The sequence below is a fragment of the Pundamilia nyererei genome, unplaced genomic scaffold (genome assembly GCF_000239375.1).
Source record: "Pundamilia nyererei isolate P.nyererei 1_Seehausen unplaced genomic scaffold, PunNye1.0 scaffold00071, whole genome shotgun sequence".
NCBI lineage: Eukaryota > Metazoa > Chordata > Actinopteri > Cichliformes > Cichlidae > Pundamilia > Pundamilia nyererei.
Window position 1 is genome coordinate 1,566 of NW_005187472.1, and position 22,693 is coordinate 24,258.

The window sequence follows — 22,693 nt, forward strand, 5'->3', positions numbered from 1 at the left end:
AATGGGTTATGAAATATTTTACAACATTTACCTCTTACATATAACCTAAACGATAATCATGATGTGCAATCATGTCCAGAAGGAAGCTATTATAAATTGTTGTTACTCTTACCAATAGTTGAAAATTCAGCTGTTTCTTTAGTGCCCCTCAACATGGCTTCCACTGATGGATCTAAGCTTTGTAGATTATTATAGTTTGTGACATAAAAATAATGTGCTGGTGTATAGGAGATAGTCTGCATTTCCAAAGTATCAGCATTCTCCGTTCCAATACTAAAGGTTTTGATGCCATTGTCTTTGAGTGATTGTGCTGGTCCTCTGACATCATCTCCAGATCTTCCACCACTAAAAACATACAGATACTGAGGGACCAAGTCTGCACGTCTGCCTCCAACTGAAGCAGAAAAGACGTTGTCTCTGACAAACTCCAGTGCTTTTCCAATGTTCAGTGGTCTTCCAAATTTATGTCTCATTGTTCTTATGGAATTGAGCACATCATTCTTGGAAGAATAAGAATTCAAGTAAAAATTAACAGTGGCATCACGACTGTACTGAACAACAGCCACTTGGTCTCTATCATTGCCCAAATTTAAACTTTCCACAGTTTTTTCAATAAAGCTTCGTATTTCTTCAAAACCATTCAGTGAGTCATATGATCCATCAATGAGAAACACTACATCATTTTTCTTAGAATCTGCAAAAAAAAAAAAATGTAAACAGAATGTGACAATGGCGGTTTCTGAAAATCCTCCAATCTCTCTTCTTTACTAGATAATGAAAACATTGATTCTTACCGAGACCTGCTGTGGGAGCAATTTGTTCTACATGGTGCAAAGCCTCTCTTATCAATGTCAACACATCTTCCTGAACACTAGGAAGTTGTCCATATTCAGCAACTGGGAGCGCATACTTGGGTTCATGAGCTATTGTCTGTAGCTCTAGAGTGTCAGCATCAGATGTCCCAATTACAACTGAAATGGCACCAATTTGCTTCATCATTCTGGCTGGGGTTCTTATGTCATCTGCAGATCGTCCACCAATCAGTAGTATGAGTATCTGTGGAATTCCCTCCTGATGTCTACTACCAGACATAGGGGTATATACATGTTCCTTCAAGTACTGGAGAGCAGCTCCAATGTTGTGAGGATAACCCCCTTTGTGTCTCAGACCATTTATTGCTTTAAGAATATCATTCTTTGTTGAATAACGACTCAAGTTAAAATTAATCTCTGCAGTGTCACTGTACTGGACCACAGCCATGCGATCTTTGTTTATATCAACGTTTAGATGCTTTGTTATCCTCTTTACAAAGTCAATAATATCTGGGAATTTTTGCTGAGAATCATCAGAACCATCAAGCAAAAAAACAATGTCTCTTCCGTTGGGATCTGTAATCAAGAGGAATTTGAACAAACTGGTTGATGATGACATTGAAAAATAAAATTGTTCTTGTAAATATGCATTTATCCTGCATACACAGCTTGTGCTTCAATTACAACTAATCAAGCAAAGGATTCTGTCAAGCAAAAGATTTGAGTGTGAAGGAGTTCATCATCTATCGTTCACCGAAAATAAGGGATTTCATGTCTGCAACAATCTGACAATCTATTAAGTCGCGCACCCAGTGTAAGAGCTAACCATTACAACCTTACCGTGCGATGGTGGTTTGATGGCAGGGTTTTTAATCTCCTTCATGGTAGAAATGATTAGTTGTTCAATATCTGATAGATTATTGATATCTGCTGCATGGAAAGCACGGTCTGATTTTTGTGCAATAGACTGAATCTCAAGGGTGTCTGCATGATCTATTCCAACCACAAAAGTTGTTACACCCATTTCATTCAAGTTTTCAGCAGCATTTCTGACATCATCACTGGAACGTCCACCAATTAAAAGAATCAAAATCTGGGGGACACCTTGCTGGTGCCTACTTCCAGAGGAAGCTGTTAAAACATTATCCTTGACATACTGCAGGGCTGCACCAGTATTGAGGGGTTCACCTCCTTTATGCCTCAACCTTCGCAAACTGTCAGCAACATCTTGCTTTGTGTTGTATGTATTTAGGAGAAAATCAACAGAAGGTTCTCTGCTGTACTGCACTACTGAAACACGATCTTTGTTTTTGTCCACACTGAGTGTCTCCATGATTCTTCCAACAAAGCCAAGAACAGCATTGAAGGTTTTCTGCATTTTATCAGAGGAATCCAGTAAAAACACAATATCACGTTGAATGGGTTCATTTTGACCTGCAGGATCTTGACAGAAATGATGATGCTAAGTTAGAGTTAAGCATTATAAGACAGATAGACCATGAAAACATCAATAAAAAGCCTTACCTAAAGGACTTTGTGATTTTTGTCTTGGCTGCTGCCGAGGAATCCTTTTTAGAAGTGACACAAGTTGATCATTCATTCTCTCAATATCATCAAATTGAGTTATGGAGAAGGCATAGGAAGGGTCATGTGCAATCATTTGGAGCTCAAGTATGTTTGCATTACTGGTACCTACACAGACTGGAACAATTTTTTCCTGTTTTAGAGCAGCAGCAGCACTTGCAACATCATCTTGAGATCTTCCATCGCTCAGCAGAATCAATATCTGAGGGACACCTTGTTGATGCCGACTACCTGAGGACTCGGCAAAAGCATTTTTTCTTACATAGTCAAGAGCTACCCCAGTGTTGAGGGATATGCCTCCTTTGTGGTTCAAACGTTGGATTGCACCGAGAACATCTTGTTTTGCCATGTAGGTGTTCAAATTGAAATGTGTCTGTGGATCTCCGCTATACTGAACCACAGAAATACGATCTCTGTTCTCATCAACTGTGAGTGTTTCTACCATTTGTTCCACAAAACTCCTTATTGCTGGGAAGTCACTTTGTGTATTATCCGATCCATCCAAAAGGAATACTATGTCTCTTTGAGGAGATTCTAATTCAGAGAAAGAATATGAAAACCTCGTTTAGCAGTCAAACATAAACATAAGCCAAAATGTACTGTAGTGCAATAATTAGCCATTATGTTGTTGGCAAATATACTAAAACTGGTAATGAAATTCAAAGAATTATTGTTTTAAACGATGTGTTAGATGCAACAATTTGTAGGAAAACTGGCTAACAAAGAAAAATATTGAGAAATTACAAGCTAAGTAACATATTCATCTTTCACGCATGAAAGATTAAAGCCAAACAAGTTCTTTTGTTCAAAAGAACATATTTTCAGTCAATGATGTGATTATCACTGGCTCAAGGGAGAGCTTAAGAAAAGAAAGAAAAGCTCTCTGGAGTACAAGAAAAAAAAAGGATGGCAGCCAACCAAGAAGCAAGTAACACGTAAGATGTGTCTGGCCAGTGAAGAGAATTTAACAAATGTGAAACTGAATCAATGACATTCTTCAGAAAATAATTCAGTTTCATCACATTTGAAATTAAGAAAGACCAAATGAGCAAGAACAGAAACAGCGAGTCAGTTTAAATTTAAATTATATATTACATTTGTTTCTTACCTACAACAGTAGCAGGCTTAGCTGATATTTCTGTCTGGACAAATGCTACTAAATCTGGCTGAATGGACAAAATTTCAGCAAAGAAAGGCAAGTTGAAAACATATCTGGAGGAGAAGGCAATTTTTTGAAGTTCCTCTTGTCCAGCATTTTTCATTCCAATTGCAAAAGAGATAACACCGATTTGCTTTAGTCCAAATGCAGCTCTGGAAACATCATCTTTGGATTTTCCCCCAGTGAGCAAAAAAAGAATCTGAGGAACTCCCTCCAGGTGTCTACTCCCAGATGAAGTTGTGAAAACATGGTCTTGCACAAACTGTAAAGCAGCTCCAGTATTGCGAGATTTCCCTCCTTTATGTCGAAGACTTCTTACAGCATAGATAATAGCTTTTTTGGATCTGTGAGTTATTAGGTTGAAGTAAATTGAGGCATCATCACTATACAGTATAACGCCCACTCGAACCTTATCTTCGCCAACGTCCAACTCTTCAACCATTCTTCTGACGAACTCTCGAATAGCTGGTAGACCATTTCTGGAGTCATCTGACCCATCAAGGAGAAACACTATGTCCCTCCGTGTGTCAACTAGATGATACAAGGATGGATAGAAGATTTGCGAATTACGCATTTGAGATGTTCTAACAGTCATGCATATTTATTAGCATGAGCAAGTCAAGCTCAGTGAAAAAACTGAGCTGTAAAGATGTGAGCTATTGCTCTGAAAAGTGGGAAGAAAAACATCTTTTTACCAAAAAAGATGTATAAGACAATTGAATGACTGATCTTCCAAGTGACTTCAAAGTAGTAAGTGAAATGGACACTTGGAAAGAAAAGATAAAACCGAAAAACACACCAAAATTTATTTCTTTTTCAGCTAGAATAGGCTTTTTAGTGAGAACAATCATGAAATTTACACAATAGAAATGGCTTAAATAATGGGGTGAATAATTACCAAAATCACCAAATAAAATCTTATCAATCATTCGAGTTTAGGGATATGTTAGTTTTATGAGAAAATGCAACTGTGCTAAGGAGTAAAACTTGTCCTGATGAAATAATATTAGCTTATACACTGACATGACAGCTTTGTCTTGAGTGTCTTTGTGTCTGTTCAGTGAAATAATAAGTTGTGACTGGACTGAGGGTAATTCAGAAACCTTATATGTGAAACCAGGTTTGAGCGCAATCATTTCCAACTCTGATATTTTGGCATCTCTCACTCCAAAATGTTATGTAAAATGTAATGTTCTTTAAGAGGAAAAGCTGGGCTTCTTGCATTATCAGTGGACAGTTTGCCACTTAATTAAAATCTGGATGATTCCTTTTTAGTCTTCTGCTACCCATGGAGGAAGTAAAGACACTATGCATCACAAACTGTAGAGCTGCACCAATATTATGGCATGTCCCTCATTTGTGCCTTAAAATGTCTATCGCATTTAAATTGTAATTCTTTGTCTTGTGAGAATTTAGATAAAAGTTGACCTGAGTGTTATCTGCAAACTGAACCACAGACAGTCTGTCTTGGTTCTCACTGATATAAAGGTTCTCTGTTATGTTTTTAATGAAGTGTTTAATGTCTGTCAATCCATTTCCAGTGTTATCAGTGCCATCAACACAATATTTATTTTTACAGCATCATCTTGTGTTAAGACAACAATAAGAATCTAATTAAGATTAAAATGGGGTTAACATAAGTTAGATGAGATATAAAGCACCAAAAATTGCAGATTTTGTGAGTTCCGGACACCCGGAAAAAAAAAATCTTACCTTGCTGTAGGACGACCTCTAACTCTTCCCTTGGTAGGCTCACATAATTATTCAGTCTTTGCGGTATGGTGCTGAGCTCACTGAATTCCTTAACGTTGAAGGCAAAAGAAGGGTTGTGCGAGATGGCCTCAATCTGCTTTGGGTCTGCGTCCTTGACACCAACACCAAACGGTACAACTCCATCTGTCTTCAGTGCTCCAGCGGGTTCCCTTACATTATCCGTAGATTGGCCTCCAGTCAAAACAATCAGAAACTGAGGGACATTTTGTGCAGCACGACCACCATAACTGCCAGACAGGATGGTGTCTTTCATGAATCTCAGAGCGGATCCTGTGTTTAAACTACGTCCACCAGTCACTCTGAGTCCTTGGACAGCTCTTATCACTTCATCTTTGGTTTTATAAGTGTTAAGGTAAAAACTTAGAGTTGGCCTTTCACTGTGTTGAACCACTGAAACTCGTACCTTGTCATCTCCAATGTCAAGTGGTTCGATTACTTTAATGATAAAATCCTTTATGTAGGCAAAATCTGCTTGAACTCGATCTGTGCCATCAATGAGGAAAGCAACATCTCTTTCAGCTCCAACAACTGAAGGAAAAAAATACAATAAACATTTATTTATGTTTTGCTAGATATACAGTTGATCATATTTTTATTAGACAAAGAAAACAGAAATTCCAAACTAACCAGTTTCCTCTTGGAATACTGCCACGTCGGTATCGCCAACCACTGTTACCAACTCTGGCATGATTTGTTCAGCAAGGCCTGGTAAACCAGAGAAGCTTCTTGCATGGAAAGCCAAAGTTGGAACAAAGGCAACACTCTGGAGTTGGGCCTCATCTGCTTGTCCAGAACTGACGGTGAAAGTCAAAACACCAGCCAGAGCCAACCTGTCAGCCACAGATCTAACCTGATCTTGGGGTGGACCACCTGTGATCAGAACCAACACCTGCTGGACTCCTTGCCTTCTGCGTGACCCCCTTGATGAGTGAAACATGTTGTCCAGGGCATAATTCATGGCAGCTCCTGTATTCACAGCTGAGCCTCCGGTCAGCCTGAGTTGAGAGATTTTTTCTACAACCTCTTCCCTGGTCCTGTAGTTGTTCAGGTAAAATTCTATTTTTGGACGGTCAGCAAACTGCAGGAGACCAACCTGGACCCTGTCAGGACCTACATCAAGTTGGTTGATCGTATTGATCATAAAGTCTCTCACATAGGGCAAATTACTGCTTCCAACATAGTTTGAGCCATCCACAAGAAAGACAATGTCTCTGACCATTTTTGTGGTCTCCACTATGGTTTCCTCCGTCACTGAAGAAAAGCACAAAAAATGTATTAATTACTCTCTGTGTAATGCCATGAACATGTGCTTTCAGTAATAGTGACGCATTGACTGTTGCAACATTTCTCTCTGTGCAAATGAAGAATTTAACATGTAAAGTGCCCAATATTTATTACTTCAATTTACAAATATAACTGTGAAGAATATTTCAAACCACAAAGACGTAGTACCAAAGTAGAAAAAAAAAAGCCAACTAAACACTAAAAATGTCACTAACACAACTACTTACTCAGGATCAATTTATATTTTTCAGCTGGCATGAAACTGGCTCTTGTGTTTATACTCCACACAAATCACAGAATTGTCCTAGTTTTCAATTTTGAATGGAAACTTTTGCTTTAGTTGTTTTTCCACATATTTATTCAAAGTTTTCCTTATCTATCACATTTATCAAAAGTTCATTTTAGTCCTAGGTTTCCCTTTCTAATTATCCTGAATTTCACTGAAAGACAAATCATTACTGACCACTTGAAATGAAAGCAACCAGACTTGTTTTTGTGTTTTTGATTTCTTAAACTGGACTGGACTTTCCCCTGTGACATTAAGAACCAACTCTTTGATCGACACGGTGGCTCACATGATTGTAGAGTGGGTTAACGACTATCAGTAACAATTCCAAGGGGATAACCCCACCATGGGTTAAATACCTCGGGCTCGCCACAGTTTTTTGACCTGAAAAAGACCCTTGGGTGAGATCAAAATTTCTTCACAAACCAAAGGGTGTCCTGTTGCCTTCATTTCAAGCACTTAGGGGCTCAACAACCTATATAGATGTAGCATTACCTGTTGTGGTGGGTACTCCTCCAGCTAAAGTAGAAAGAGCACTTATCATTTTCTCTTTCTTGGTTCTAATCAGTGGTCGTATATCCTTGTCGTAGAACACAGCATCGTCACTAATGGCAATCTGCTTCAGCTGCTGCTCATCAGCTGCCTTTGCGCCTGCAGCCAAGGTCAACACACCTAGTTCCCTCAGGGCACTTGCAGGTTCTTCCACGCTGTCACTGGATCTTTTGCTGCTTAACAACATTACAAGCTGGGGTACACCCTGCTGAATACGGCTGCCCTTCTCTGGCTGCAACATTCTTTCCCGGACAAAGTTCAAGGCTGCTCCGATGTTGACTACCTGTGCTGATCTTGGTTTGATAGTACTCAAAGCAGAAATGATTTTCTCCTTGGTCCCATGGGTGTTGAGATCCATCTCAACTCTCGGGGAAGCAGAAAACTGTGCAATACCCACTTGAACTTGATCTGGACCAATTGGCATGCTTTCCACAAACTCTCTGATGAAATTCCGCACATTGTTAATGTTTGCTGGTCCCATTGTACCATCAATAAGGAAAATGATGTCTCGATTTCCAACTGTTTTTGACTGAATAACTGGAAAAAGAAACAACAAAGAACATTACAGTTAGGAGGGAATATTAGATGCTATAATAATCGGTCTATAAGACTAAGTTTTTGGCTGACAAAACTCTGAAAATATATTCTGTTAATAAATGTATATTTTGTATTTGCATTAAATTATTTGGCATGAGGGTAAAGTATTACTGACATGGAAAAAAGTAGGACAAATTCAGATGCCTTCTAATAGACATCAATTACAAAATGTTAGAAATGTTGTAACAGCTATAGATCAAGTGATAAAGTGATTTATTTTATTTCCTGAAACCCATATATTTTTATATTTTTACAAAGTACAGCTAGTGTGCATGCTCCTTTGAAAATAAGTTAAATACGCTAAAACTATCAGATTTTAAAAATCAATTTAAACTGCATAAATAATACAAATGCACAAAGCTCTTTCTGTTAACTGATTTAACTAAGATGATCTTATGCCATTGTTAAAAATATATATTGTCTAATAAACCACATTTTGAGCAACATACATCCTAGTTACCTAAAAAAAAAGCTGTAACTCTTTGTAAAAAGTAATTTAAAAAGGAATTCGATTATCTGCTAAAAGCTTAAATTCTGCATTTAATTACAATGATTACAACCTATCAGATACTGAAACTGAGAAATTTGTTTATTGAAAAATACATTATCATTTTGATTTTCTTTTTTCCAGAATCACTCTGGGAATAGAAGTTGCATCAAATGATTATAAAATAGCATCCCAGAGAGTTAGAGACATTCACTGCTCAGTGATAAACACTTCCACAATTTGAGAATACCATTTCTGAACACAAAATTGAAGAAATAATAAACAATAAAATTTGGATTTCAAAATCTACAGGTATTAAATATTACATATTAAAATATTCTGAGAATCCAAAGACATTTTGTGTAAAAAGGTTGAGGGCCAAAATCACAATGGAACAGTGGATTACCTTTGTAGTGAAAAATAACTGCTGATAAGACTTGTGAAAAGTTTTAAACACATTAAAATCTTACTATTTGCCCGTACATTGTTGCCTCTTACATTGAATCTTTTTAATGAGAACATATTTTCCAGCAACATAGCTTTGTAGTAAAAGAGCTGAGATGCTAAACTGGCCTTCCTGCAGTCCAGACCTGTACTCAATTGAAAACATTATGAAATAAAACAATTACAGAAAAGGCCACTGCTGAGCAGATAAAATTATTTACCAATCTTGAATTCACAAAAACTGACCTACAAGACAAGCTAAACATATATACAATCAATTCCAAAAATGTTCTCAGTTTCAACATTTGATATGCTGTTTTTATAATGATTTCTTCTTATTGACATCATATTCCAACTTTTATGGAAACACAAGCACCAGACCTACAGTGGGGCAAAAAAGTATTTAGTCAGCCACCGATTGTGCAAGTTCCCCCACCTAAAATGATGACAGAGGTCAGTAATTTGCACCAGAGGTACACTTCAACTGTGAGAGACAGAATGTGAAAGAAAAATCCATGAATCCACATGGTAGGATTTGTAAAGAATTTATTGGTAAATCAGGGTGGAAAATAAGTATTTGGTCAATAACAAAAATACAACTCAATACTTTGTAACATAACCTTTGTTGGCAATAACAGAGGTCAAACGTTTACTATAGGTCTTTACCAGGTTTGCACACACAGTAGCTGGTATTTTGGCCCATTCCTCCATGCAGATCTTCTCGAGAGCAGTGATGTTTTGGGGCTGTCGCCGAGCAACACGGCCTTTCAACTCCCGCCACAGATTTTCTATGGGGTTGAGGTCTGGAGACTGGCTAGGCCACTCCAGGACTTTCAAATGCTTCTTACGGAGCCACTCCTTTGTTGCCCGGGCGGTGTGTTTTGGATCATTGTCATGTTGGAAGACCCAGCCTCGTTTCATCTTCAAAGTTCTCACTGATGGAAGGAGGTTTTGGCTCAAAATCTCACGATACATGGCCCCATTCATTCTGTCCTTAACACGGATCAGTCGTCCTGTCCCCTTGGCAGAAAAACAGCCCCATAGCATGATGTTTCCACCCCCATGCTTCACAGTAGGTATGGTGTTCTTGGGATGCAACTCATTATTCTTCTTCCTCCAAACACGACGAGTTGAGTTTATACCAAAAAGTTCTACTTTGGTTTTATCTGACCACATGACATTCTCCCAATCCTCTGCTGTATCATCCATGTGCTCTCTGGCAAACTTCAGACGGGCCTGGACATGCACTGGCTTCAGCAGCGGAACACGTCTGGCACTGCGGGATTTGATTCCCTGCCGTTGTAGTGTGTTACTGATGGTGACCTTTGTTACTTTGGTCCCAGCTCTCTGCAGGTCATTCACCAGGTCCCCCCGTGTGGTTCTGGGATCTTTGCTCACCGTTCTCATGATCATTTTGACCCCACGGGATGAGATCTTGCGTGGAGCCCCAGATCGAGGGAGATTATCAGTGGTCTTGTATGTCTTCCATTTTCTGATGATTGCTCCCACAGTTGATTTTTTCACACCAAGCTGCTTGCCTATTGTAGATTCACTCTTCCCAGTCTGGTGCAGGTCTACAATACTTTTCCTGGTGTCCTTCGAAAGCTCTTTGGTCTTGGCCAAGGTGGAGTTTGGAGTCTGACTGTTTGAGGCTGTGGACAGGTGTCTTTTATACAGATGATGAGTTCAAACAGGTGCCATTCATACAGGTAACGAGTGGGGGACAGAAAAGCTTCTTACAGAAGACGTTACAGGTCTGTGAGAGCCAGAGATTTTCCATGTTTGAGGTGACCAAATACTTATTTTCCACCCTGATTTACGAATAAATTCTTTACAAATCCTACCATGTGGATTCATGGATTTTTTTTTCACGTTCTGTCTCTCACAGTTGAAGTGTACCTCTGGTGCAAATTACTGACCTCTGTCATCATTTTAAGTGGGGGAACTTGCACAATCGGTGGCTGACTAAATACTTTTTTGCCCCACTGTACATACAAATATCTTTTTCTTATTAGGCTGTCTGGTACTAATGACATCTTTATCTTCATCAAACATTTATGTAAGTTAACCCTCTCAGGCTCAAATTAAGTTTTTTGTTGCTAATGCACAACCAAGTCCTGGTACTTCTGAGTAAAAAAAAACCTCATAAAATATGTATGTGGGGTAATCAGGTTGTTAGTTTTTAACTTTTGCAAATCGGCAACGTCTGCCTTGAGAGGGTTAATGGAATGGAGTCAAATTTCAAATATTTTTAAAATGGTAATAAGACTTCTAAGTGTTACCACTTCTGTTATAAACTTAAAATTAGGGCTATAGAAACTATGTGCACTATAACATATCCATTGAATTATGAAGTCCCCTTCCACAACCGTAATGCCCCGCCAGGGTTTACTGAGAAGTTACATACCTTCTGTGAACTCATTCTGAACTAAAATAGTGCGCTGGATCACCCCGTTAATGAGTGGAAGCAGTTGGTCACCAATGTTTGCAACTTCTCTGACATCAGAGGCTGACTGGACAAAACTTATATCTGTAGCAATTGTTTCCAGATCTGCAGTGGCAGTGTCACCAATCGCCACGCCGAATGTGATAACACTGGCCCTCTTAAGAGCTCGGTCACCAGCACCAGTATCATCAGTGGATGGCCCAGCAGTGATAACCACCAACATCTGGGGCACACCCTCGTCAGCCCTGCCCCCAGATGTTTCACTTAAAAGGCTCTCGGCCACTTCCTCCAAGGCAGCCCCCAGGTTAGATTCATCGCCCCCTGTGTAGGTGAGGGCTTTCACAGCATCCAGGAGTGATGATTTGCTGTAAAAGCTATTTAGATAGAACTTTATCACTGGGCTGCTGTTGTACAGGATCAAGGCCACCCGAACAGTGTCCCTGCCCACATCAAGGCGCTCAATGATTCTCAAAACCAATTCACGCACATAGGGGAAGTTTGCTGCTCCAATGTTCTGTGATCCATCAATTAACAGTACTAGGTCAGCTGTGTCTTGTGCTTTAAGGAGAGAGAGAAAACAAAACAAAATGGAACTTGTGAAAGCGTTAAATAAGTGAATCTGAGACAGAGACATAAATCAAAGAACTCGTGCTAGCTGTGTCATTCAGTGAATAAATCAACAACACTGCAAAACATCATACTGCATGTTGGCTGAACCAAGGAGATTTCCTAAAGTCCTGTAATTTGTCGATTACTTTGCTCCATAGATTTTTTTTTTTTTACTTGAATTCAATTCTAATTACAGTAACACTAGAATTTATGTACAGAAAAGTCACAGTGTTTAAACTTTTGCTTATCTACATGTCTTCTGAACAAAAATACATTTTTCTATATGTTTTGAGACAATGTTAGGTCTTAGAGTTGGATGTATCTCACAGTTTTCTATGGGAATAAATTGTGACAGAACATGATCTGCTATTTAAAATCTGGAGCATCTAGGAACATAAAGAACTAAAAGAAAATCTGCAGATGGGCATAATGCATTAAGAATTTCCATTCTAGAGGAAAACAAATGATTAAATATATAAATAGATATAATCTTTTATGATATTTAATATTTAAAAAATAATGTAATATGCCCATTTGTATGAGCTCCGCTGAGTTCAACCACTCCATGCAGACTCTTGTTACAGACCTCAGATGACGTGACCAGTCATGACCCTGTGAACCATCCTTGGTGCCTGCATATTTGCAGTCATTGAGACATATGATTTTGTTTAAAAAGAGCAAAACCACATATAATGGCAATGCTTCATTTGAAATGAACATGTACCCTTTGGATATTTGAGTATCTTAAATTACCATTCTTCACTACCGTTCGCCTTTCTTATGTCATTAAATTACGACAGCAAATAGATTACGCTATTTAAAGATAAAAACATTCTCAAAGTGCTTCTGCAGGTCAAGGATGTCTCCAGACAGGTTCATCACTGTTTCAAAAACAGAATACTGCACATATTTTACACAGATAGACATTGTGATTGAAAAAAGACAAACACACATGTGCAGGACACATAAGCAGTGGTGCATGGTTAGCTATTGTTAAAAGCTCACAGTTTGATTTTCGGGGGCTTTAAAAGCTTTTAAAGTGTCCCAGAGACCTTGTTATCTTCCAAAGGTTTTAGAAGAGGACACTGGGGAAGATCTGATCTTCTGAAAATGGCGTGTTGAATTATAACAGAAGCCATTTCAGCCTCCATCAGAGACCTACCTTTTGCAAAAGTACCAGGTACAACACCTAATGCAGTAAAGTGAACACATGCAAATCGTACTGTGATCTTTGAAGCATTAGAGGTATATTACATGTTGAAAGACAAATCAAAAAAGTGGTGTTAATGTTGCAGGTGAACAGTGGAAGGTTACTGTGGTTAAAAAAATCGTTATGTTAATTATAAAAAGGTCCAGTCACAGCCGCATGTGCAGCAGCTTCTTTCTGCACATGTAGACATTAGTATGGTAGTGACGCTGGTCCCATTTCATTACCTGTCCCTCCTCCAGCCACAGGGGCCTCATTTGCCACAGGAAACCCCCCTGACTGGGTCACTGCATCACAAAGTCCCACAACTAAATCTTGAATTATACTCTGTAAGGCTGGGAAAGTGTCTACACTGAAAACGTGAGTGCTTTGAGGTTGGCTAGCCATCTCCCTGAGCTCCCAGTCCACTGCATCCTGAACTCCAACTGCAAACATCTCCACGCCTGCCATCCGCAGCACTTGAGCTGGCTCGGCAACATCATCCTGCGAGCGGCCGTCTGTTAGCACCACCACCACCTGGGCGACTCCGTCAGCAGCACGGCTGCCCGAAGCAGCAGTCAAATGTGTATGTATCAGAAAATCCAAACCCAAGCCAGTCCGCGTGCCCCCACCACGGTAAGACATAGCCTTGATGTGTGCCAGGACTCCCTGTGCAGTTTTGTAGCTGTTGAGCTGGAACTCAGTGTGAGGCCTGCTATTGTACTGTACAAGGGCAAATTTAAACCTTTCTCCTCCGACCTGGTGCAGAGATTGTATCAAGGTGTACAGAAAGTGTCTGACATGCTCAAAGTTCTCTTGACCCATACTCCATGATGAATCCACTAGAAAGTACATATCAGCTGCCAAACCTTGTGCACAATCTTCCAAAGGGAGTGTTGGGAGGACAAAAGTAAAGACCAGTGAAAAGATGCTAACAAAGTGCACAATATAAATGTACTTCAGTTTGATAGCATCAGTCTGTTTATGTATGTTTATTGTGTCAAATGTATCAGACTTACTCTACTATAGTATCTCTTGAGGTTTTATATTCTAAGTTTTATGTCCCATTTTGAGGTTAACTGTTTGCATTCAGTCTTGAAAGCATAATACATGTAAAAGTAAGAAATGCAAATACAGTTTTATAATCCCTTTGCTTGCATTTGATATTTAAACACTTGCTTATTGAGACCCGGTTCTATCATCTGTAAAATGCAATGAGATTAAATTAGTTAAACTTACCTTCATCTTCCTGGGCATCGAGTTTAGGAAGAAGTCCTGCAAGCAGGACAACCAAAAGAGCACGTAGCGGTAGCAAATGATGACTCCTCATCTTCAGAAGAAACTAAGAGGGCACCTGTGAAACCAGAATTAGCGAAATATGAGCTATAAAGCATGAATATAAAGTTTATTAACCATAACCATAAAAGAGGTTTTGACACATGGTCAGTGGGCACAGGTGACTCTAGGCAGTGACTGTTAGCTAGGCTTCAACTCAGCAAATTCATGTACCTGAACTGGACCTCTGGTGGTGCTTTTCTAGAATGTTGACAAATAATATGCTTTAGTGTTCAATTAATTGCACTAATAGCTGGTTCAAAATATCTGTGTTCCAATTTTGGTGTGTGGAATGCTGTGTGTGGGAGATGCACCCATTGTACTAGCTGAATGTAGCCTAAAATGTGGTCATGTTGCCTCTTTAATTTCCCCATTCCAAAGCTATCTTTCCAAGGGAATAACACTGCGATGAGTTATTTTCATTGCACTGTGCGTACATTTTTGCGTGTACTGATGTACATTCACGACAACCTATTTCCACAGTAAGTGAAGGAGCTACAGCATGTGCCGGAGTGGAGAGGGATGATGATCAAAACCACCTGTGAAAACTACCATCCAGTGTGCCTTAGTAATTAACTCTGCCTGGCAGGGACTCAGTTTTCCAGCTCACAAAAATAATGTGCTCTTAAAAGCGGTATTAGACTGGAAAGTCTGGTTTCACAGAGGATGTGCTTTTTTTTCTACTTAGTTAGATTTTCCTTCATTATGATGAGCGGTAACATCACAGGAAATGAAAGAGAGGTCACACATGGTTCACTTAGGACCTTATGAGACCTAAGCGCAAAGAAAGGTCTCAACCCATCAAGAGCCTGAAAAGACAGATCTACAGGTACAGGCAAAACACACACACACACAGTGGAGGACTTGTCTTTGACATGATTCATTCCCATAACCATCATAACCCATAAATCCCAGCCCACAACTCATTCAAAGCCCTTCGTGAACAGAGAAGTCTGTACAGCTTTTCAAGATCCAAGAGCATAAAAGCAAAGTGCAAAAATCGTATCTAAGAAGAAGCTGACAGAGCGGAAATAAACATATGCTTGTAACATCTGCATGACTCACCACTCAAGAAGCATTTCAACTCAAGGAAGTGAATGCAAAAACAAAAAGGTTAATACTTACGAATGAAATGGCACACATGGCCTTTGACCAATAAATTCTTCTTCATTAAGGTAATGGTGGATATTAAACCAAACCCAGAACTGTCTTTTTAATAGCCCCAGAGCCTGTTAGGAAAAGCGCTAAAAGCTCAGCGTGAGAAAAGTCACATTTTGGATCATAAAGGGTTTATGGTAGATGTCTTTAGTTTATAAAAAGGGGAGGTCTTTTTCATGTCAACAAAGTTTGTATTTTCCAGTGCACAAAACGCAAGCTAAATAAACAGACAATTGACCTCTGGTGGAGAATGCAGATATAGCACCTTTTATAATAAAGTAATATATATCAAATTTCTCCAGGGATTGTTTGACCTTGATCCTGTGGTCTTTGTCAAAAAATTTTGAATGAGCACCCTCAATATCAGGGCCATTTTCTACAGTATTTTACATTTTTCTTGTTCTTTTTTGTTTGTTTTAGTCAGCTGGAACTTGGCTAATGCCCTATTTTATTGTTAGCTTATTTTTATTGTGCTAGCCAGCATATAGCTGCCTTGTTGAAGTTATGGAAACTCCTCTAGATTTCCATGCCATGCATGAGCCCTTAAATCTGATCTTAAAAATGTCATGTGGTCAATTGAATGCCAGGTAAAAGCATGTTAGTAAGTTTAAGTGGATTATGCAGCAACTATTTGGTCCAAAATTAGTAGATATTGAAAATGAAAACACAAAAGAAGAATTTTCTGGCAAGGTGTTTAAAAACAACATTAAATTACATCAAGGCACTAGTGTTAGACTTAGAAGAAAAAGCCAAAAAAGTACTATGTCTGCTACAGTAGATTTAATCTATAATGAATTCTAAACACATTGTACTCTATGCAGAATTGCAGGCACTGAGTCATGGTGTTTATACTTTGCTGTGCACTCTGTTTGTGCAGGCCATGTTTTGCAGATGACCATACAACTCTGTATTTGTATTCCCATCTTAGACAAGTGAGCCAGTATGACCTTTCAAATGCAAACAAAACATAACTTTTCAAAAGTTGGCCTGCAAATGAATGCTGGTGAAGGAAATAAAACTACTGAAAACAGCTGCAGAGCTGTGTCACACAAATAATATCAATCACATTTATAGGGTCAGTGTATAGTGCCCATAAAGTCCACGTTTGGAGTTATTCCTTAAATTTTCAGCATTAGTGTTTGCTTTATGAAACAAACATATACAGTATATAGATCAACCACATAAGGGAAGTGTAAAATATCCCCGTAGTCCCCAGATGCTGTTACTCTCCATATTGGGCTTAAACCAGTAAGAGCATTCATTTCAAGGAAATCTAAGCTGCCTTGGACACTGCGGCAGATGTTTGTGTTCACCCATGTGATTTGGGGTCACACAAAAACCACTGCTCTGAAGAGTTCAGCCAGGCTCGTCCAGTGTGTGAACACTATGGCTTCCCCTCATCACCGCAGAGGAAAACATAGCAGGGCAGGAGAATCTTGTTTTCACTGATAGAAGCAACCAAAACAATGGCAGCACGGGGGACAGAGCATTCATGAAGAAAATTAGCAACTTAAAGCTGCAATTTTTTCCCACTTCATCTCTAAAAACAAGCTGAACAGTTTGTTTCTGGCATGCTACCATCAGGTCCAGGTTTTGATAGCAAACAACAGAGCGCTAATGGAACGTCCAAGCCACAAAGAACAAACAGGGAAAGGTGCAAAAAGGCTCATCAGTGAGCCACTGAAATCAGCACACATTATTCTTTGTCATTTAATCTACTGTGTAGTACACACTGGAACAGTATCTCTCTGTGGGTTTAATGTGAATAGAATCTTTAAAAATACCATTAAAGTTGTGTTTGAATAGAAATGAGCCAGTAACTGCAATAGCTGTTTTGATCTTTGTGTAGCTTGTAGCCCATCACATATCTTTTTTTCACAGCTTCCACTGGGTGGCGCCGATGTTTAGCCTTTTTACATTTTAAACTTTAGCAAGTTTATGATATTTTAGGTCATTCAACTACCTATATCATCTAGTGTACCTCGGTATGTGTACTTCAGTGAATATGCAACATCAACACTTTGACACTTCATGGTCGTGACTTGATCACAGACAGACTGAAAACACATCCTTTAAGTTACACAAGCAGAAACACTCCACTTCACAGTGTATACAGTCGATTTACATTTACAGAAGATATGTGCTGCAATGTGCCTGCGAACCCTCTGTAAATACAATCGCAGCTGGTCCTCACACACACACACACACACACACACACACACACACACACACACACACACATATATATATATTGGGGGGACATCGGGTGGCACCCACTCCTTCATAATAGTGCCCTACCCACCAATGTCATTAGATGAGAGTGTGGATAAAACCAATAATGAAATATAACTATGTACGGTAACTTAAGTAAATTATGGAAAGTTTTAAAGTACAAGTATTTTATCAAGTAATGCTTTGTACTTACATTCCAACATATTTTCAATGTAAATGTGTACTTTGTACTATAGTGAGGTTCATCACTTGATGTCATGTACACATTACTCAATAGCTGTCTGCCATAGTTGATGTGATGCAACCATTTGCTGCTAGGGGAACATGTACTCCCCTGGTTGGCAGTGGTTCCTGGAAGAGCCTGGCTTACACTGGGATTTCACTCAAATCAGTTGGAAAGAAGGTGCTGTACCAAAAACCTCCTGTGTGATTATTGGTTGCTAGCAGATTGCCAAAGTTGCCTGTAGTTCCAACTATGAGCCCAGAAAAAGTGTGACACATACTGGAAATGGAAAAGGTTTGCCTTAAAAGTAAAAGCTGTGGCTTTTAAAACATGTTGACAGCGCTGAGGCACAACTCTTTACATTGAAGATGAACATTCTCCATTTTCACTTTGTGTTCCACTTTTCAGTTTTACAGCAGCTCGGAAAATACCTGGTCAGTTTTTGTAGACAGGTTTGTCACTGCTATTCCAACTACCACCTGTGAAATAAGCTAGTGACCAAGCAGGTTTTTGCCAATCTGTTAGGGAATACACCTTTTTCCCTAGTGACAAGTGTAGACTTACATTACTGAGACTTTCATTATCCCTGCAAATGCCATCACACTCCAAGCACCACTCACAACCATTTGGGACAAACTGTTTCCACCAGTATTTAGGCCTCTGTTACAGAGGCGTTATTCACTTCATCTGGACAATCTGGCAATCATGTTGACATGAATGATTAAGTGGCAGACAAGTTAATGTAAATGGTCAGTGGTCATGTGTCTGCCAAATTTATTATTTTAGATTTAGAATTATAAATCTAACGTATTATGGTGTCCTATGTTAGAACTACAAAGTAACTAAATAACTAACTTAATAACTATGTCATTAAAATCGTAAAAACTGTGACTCTGTAATGTAATTTGTATGTTTCTACATAATGAGCACTTTTATTTTACTCACTTTAAGTATAGTTAATGCTGTTTAATTTTTTGTACACCACACACACATTCTCAATTTGGATCATATTAACCTATAGGTTTTCACCATATGATGGCTTGTTTTTGCTCCAGCCAAGCACTAAACACTCAACGATTACAGATTTTAAAAACCCGTGTGTTAAACAGTGAACCTGGCCTGAAGTATACAAATTTAAGGCCCTGTGTTCAAATTAAACTATTAAAATTAATGTTGATGAAAGAGCTGCATTTATATAACACAGTTGGCATTTAGCCCTTACAGGTATATTTGGGACATTAAGTCTTTTACTTTGAAATACAATACTATCCTAACTTTAAAATAAAAGTGAGCCAGTGTCAATGGCAGTAGCATGTCTTCTTACATCACCTCAACTACTGGGAGCCACACATGATCTTTCATTTCACTGTATAAACAAGATGTTGTTATATTTGCTCCATCATACTAGCTAATGGTTTCCATTAATTTACTTTAATATAATTGAGTCATTAACTATAAATCTACACGTGCACTGCTGGAGAAGAGGGGGAACATTCTAACTGTTAGTTTAAATAAGCAAATAGAGGATAAAATCCACCTAACAGGAAACTTTAATGAGAAATCCACACTTTAATGAGTCATAATAAAGGCTGAACCAGCATCTACACTTTTATATGTTTCTTTTATTGTTACATTTAATGCCACTGCCAATCCCCACAAATCTGTTTTTAAGGCCTGCTCTCTATGCACAAGATGTATCTTTTATATCAGATAAGTGAAATCACAAGGCATGAGATTCTTACAAGTGTTCTGATCGTGAGGTGGTGCTACACCGCCACTCGCTGGTGAACAAATATCACTTGTGACTTTGTGCTCCAGCATGTAAAAGTCAATCCTGCATCTGTGAGGACCTGCACATCCAACCGCACGCCACCCCTCAGCTGTAAGGATGCAATGTGACATGTGTGGAGCAGATGAGAGGAAGATCAATGATGAAGTTAAAAAGGCGGGAGGGGGAGGCTGGCTGAACAGGCAGTTCTACACAGCTGGTGTGTGTTAGACCGTCTGACACCTGGCAGATGTGTGCTCGATCTGAGCCTGTTCACATATTAAACCTGACACTCCTGTAGCATTGGTAAAGACGAGAGAGATGCACACGCTGGATCAACTTGTAGCCAAGGAAAAGGTCTGTTTTAAAGCCTGATTTCCTTCTGATATACCTTTAAGCTGACCTGTGCAAGTGATTGCACTATAATTAATCTGTCAATCTGTCTGCACGCTTGCAGCCACTCAAACGTGCTTTCACCAACCAGAATATGCTTCAGATTTCTTACAATTATTCATGGTTGCCTTCTTAAAAAGAGAAGATTGGGGTACTAAATCCCTGAGACTAGAGCATTCTGAAAACTCTTCCAACTTTCCAAACATCTGCACTGCATCACGGAAAAAAAGAGACAAAAGCTGGAGAGAGCAGAGCAGCTATAAAACACATTAATCGTGATTTATTCTGTATATCTAAAAATCCCTTTTGTTAAGAATTGTCCCGATGCACCACTGCCAATAAAGGTTTTGATACCAGCTTACAAAGGGAGCTGCAGCACTGTCGTAATGCTGGTAGTAAATCACGTCGAAAAAAAATTCAAACACATAAAACCAAATCTGGAGCGCACACCAAGTTTCCTCTAGCATATTTGAACCGCGACCAAGCTCTTCCTCTCTGTATCACAGCAACGGGTTTACACGCAAAACACACAAGTACGTGGAACAGTAGCTCATGAGAATTACTCATGATCATTTTTCCAGTGCATTCTCATTACGTTTGGATTCGGAAGAATATGACAAGTTAATTCATCAAATCCCACATGGATACACTGAAACACTGCTGAACTCCTCCATCTCCGCTTGGACAGTCGTACAGGAGAAATGGAAGATTAATGACTCACACCTGGTCAACTAAACCCTGCAGCTCCCCCTTCTACCACCACCAGCACCACCTCTCATCCACCCACCAATAGACTAGCCCTCTTTTGGCTCTCCTGGTGCATCTGGCCAGAAGCATGGAACACTTAGTTCACACTTTTCCACTTGTGCACTGGTTTCAGGGAGGGTGTGGTATTGGGCTGCAGCGGAAACATCTAGCCATTCGACTATTCTTCATTAGAGCTCTCATGTGGGTGGGGAGACTTTAAAATTTGGTTACTATAAGAATCCCCATTCGATCTAATGGAACAAATTATCCTGTTCTATCCTCAAAGACAAAAACAGTAGTCCTCACATCTTGATATTAGTTATTTAGTGAAATCGCAAAGCATGGTGCTTGTGGTTTTACTTGCTTAAAGGATAATTGTATATCATATGGCGCAAAGTAATGCCTTATTTTTCAAGACCTTATGTAGCATCTCTGGGATTTTACACCACATATTTATTTGACATTTATAAAGCAAAGACAAAAAAAGTCACACAGAAGACAAAGTTTTAACAAAAGGGGCAAACATGCTTCTCTCTCCACTCACATGTATCATTCACTACATTGCTGAGGTCTCCTCCTTCACCCTAACTGCGGCTCACCTCTTGCCCTCACAGCACTCTCACCACTAAAGTATAGGTTTCAGTGTTAGTGCTAAAAGCATGCTGTTTGATATTTATGAGGTAGATGCCAGAAAGTCTTGCACAAACCTCCTATTATCTCACCCATCATGACTTTACATGTTCTGACTTGAAACTATGCTATGGTCAATGCACTATATATATTCATGTAAAGTGCAACTGAGGTCAAACTTAAAGTAAAAGTGAAATTGAGCGAGCATGCAAACTTTTTCTGCAACAACACCACCGGCACATTCAAAACTTACCCTGAGCTGAAGTAGCTGTACTCCACTGGATTCGTTTTTGAGGAAAAATGATATCAGTTATGTAAAACGACTGAGAACTAGACTACTGGGCATTATCCTCCTGGTAAATTCCCTTCGCTGGCTTTTCCAGCACCCCCCGAAGGAAGGTAGCTGAGCAAAGCAGTAATAAGGCCACTGATAAGAGATGCAGAGAGAGAGACAGAGAGAGGTCGTGAATGAAGAGGGGAAATGGTTGAGAAAGAAAGAGACAGGCACCCTCCCGGTCTCAAACCAGAGGAGCTGTGGTGCTGAGTTCAAGGCTGAGATGGGACAAACTTCTAAACTCCTGGAGTTCTGCCATCTCTCTTCCTCCGCCCACTTTCTCTAAAAAAAAGAAGAAAAAAAGGAGGGAGAGGAGAGGAGAGAAGAGAAGAGGGGGAGAAAAGAAGTAAATGAAAACCAGACACATGGCCCTGTTTGGTCTGGATGGAAGCAGCGGGGAGGATGATGTCACACATCTGGAGTGGGCTTTTCTCTTTACCTTTTCCTACATATTGTCATTTCTTCCTCTATCTCTGCAAAGCCCCTTTTTTCAAGCCTTTGCCATGTCAGCTAACTTGGTGTTCATTTGATTTTGAGATTTCGAATTGTCAATGCATCCTCCTTTTGATGTTGGACTCAAGTGACTCAAGTAAAAGCACAATGCAGTTTAACTAGCTTCCACCAATCAATCTATTATTGTCAATGACTTATTAG

The 22,693-nt window shown here is 39.3% G+C and overlaps 1 protein-coding gene across 1 annotated transcript; it reads right to left on the reverse strand.

Moving 5' to 3' along the window:
- Nucleotides 1–357: 357 nt before the first annotated feature.
- Nucleotides 358–22,245, reverse strand: LOC102195324 (collagen alpha-3(VI) chain-like; the record flags this gene model as incomplete). The annotated part of the gene is made up of 12 exons (XM_005736903.2): nt 21,959–22,245; nt 14,459–14,573; nt 13,468–14,100; nt 11,386–11,982; nt 7,394–7,987; nt 5,956–6,579; nt 5,269–5,856; nt 3,505–4,086; nt 2,337–2,930; nt 1,653–1,943; nt 795–1,388; nt 358–694 (listed from the first exon to the last, which is right to left on the reverse strand). Coding segments are annotated over exons 2-12 (5,525 nt in total), but the record flags the coding sequence as incomplete, so codon positions are not given.
- Between the last annotated feature and the right edge of the window lie 448 nt (nt 22,246–22,693).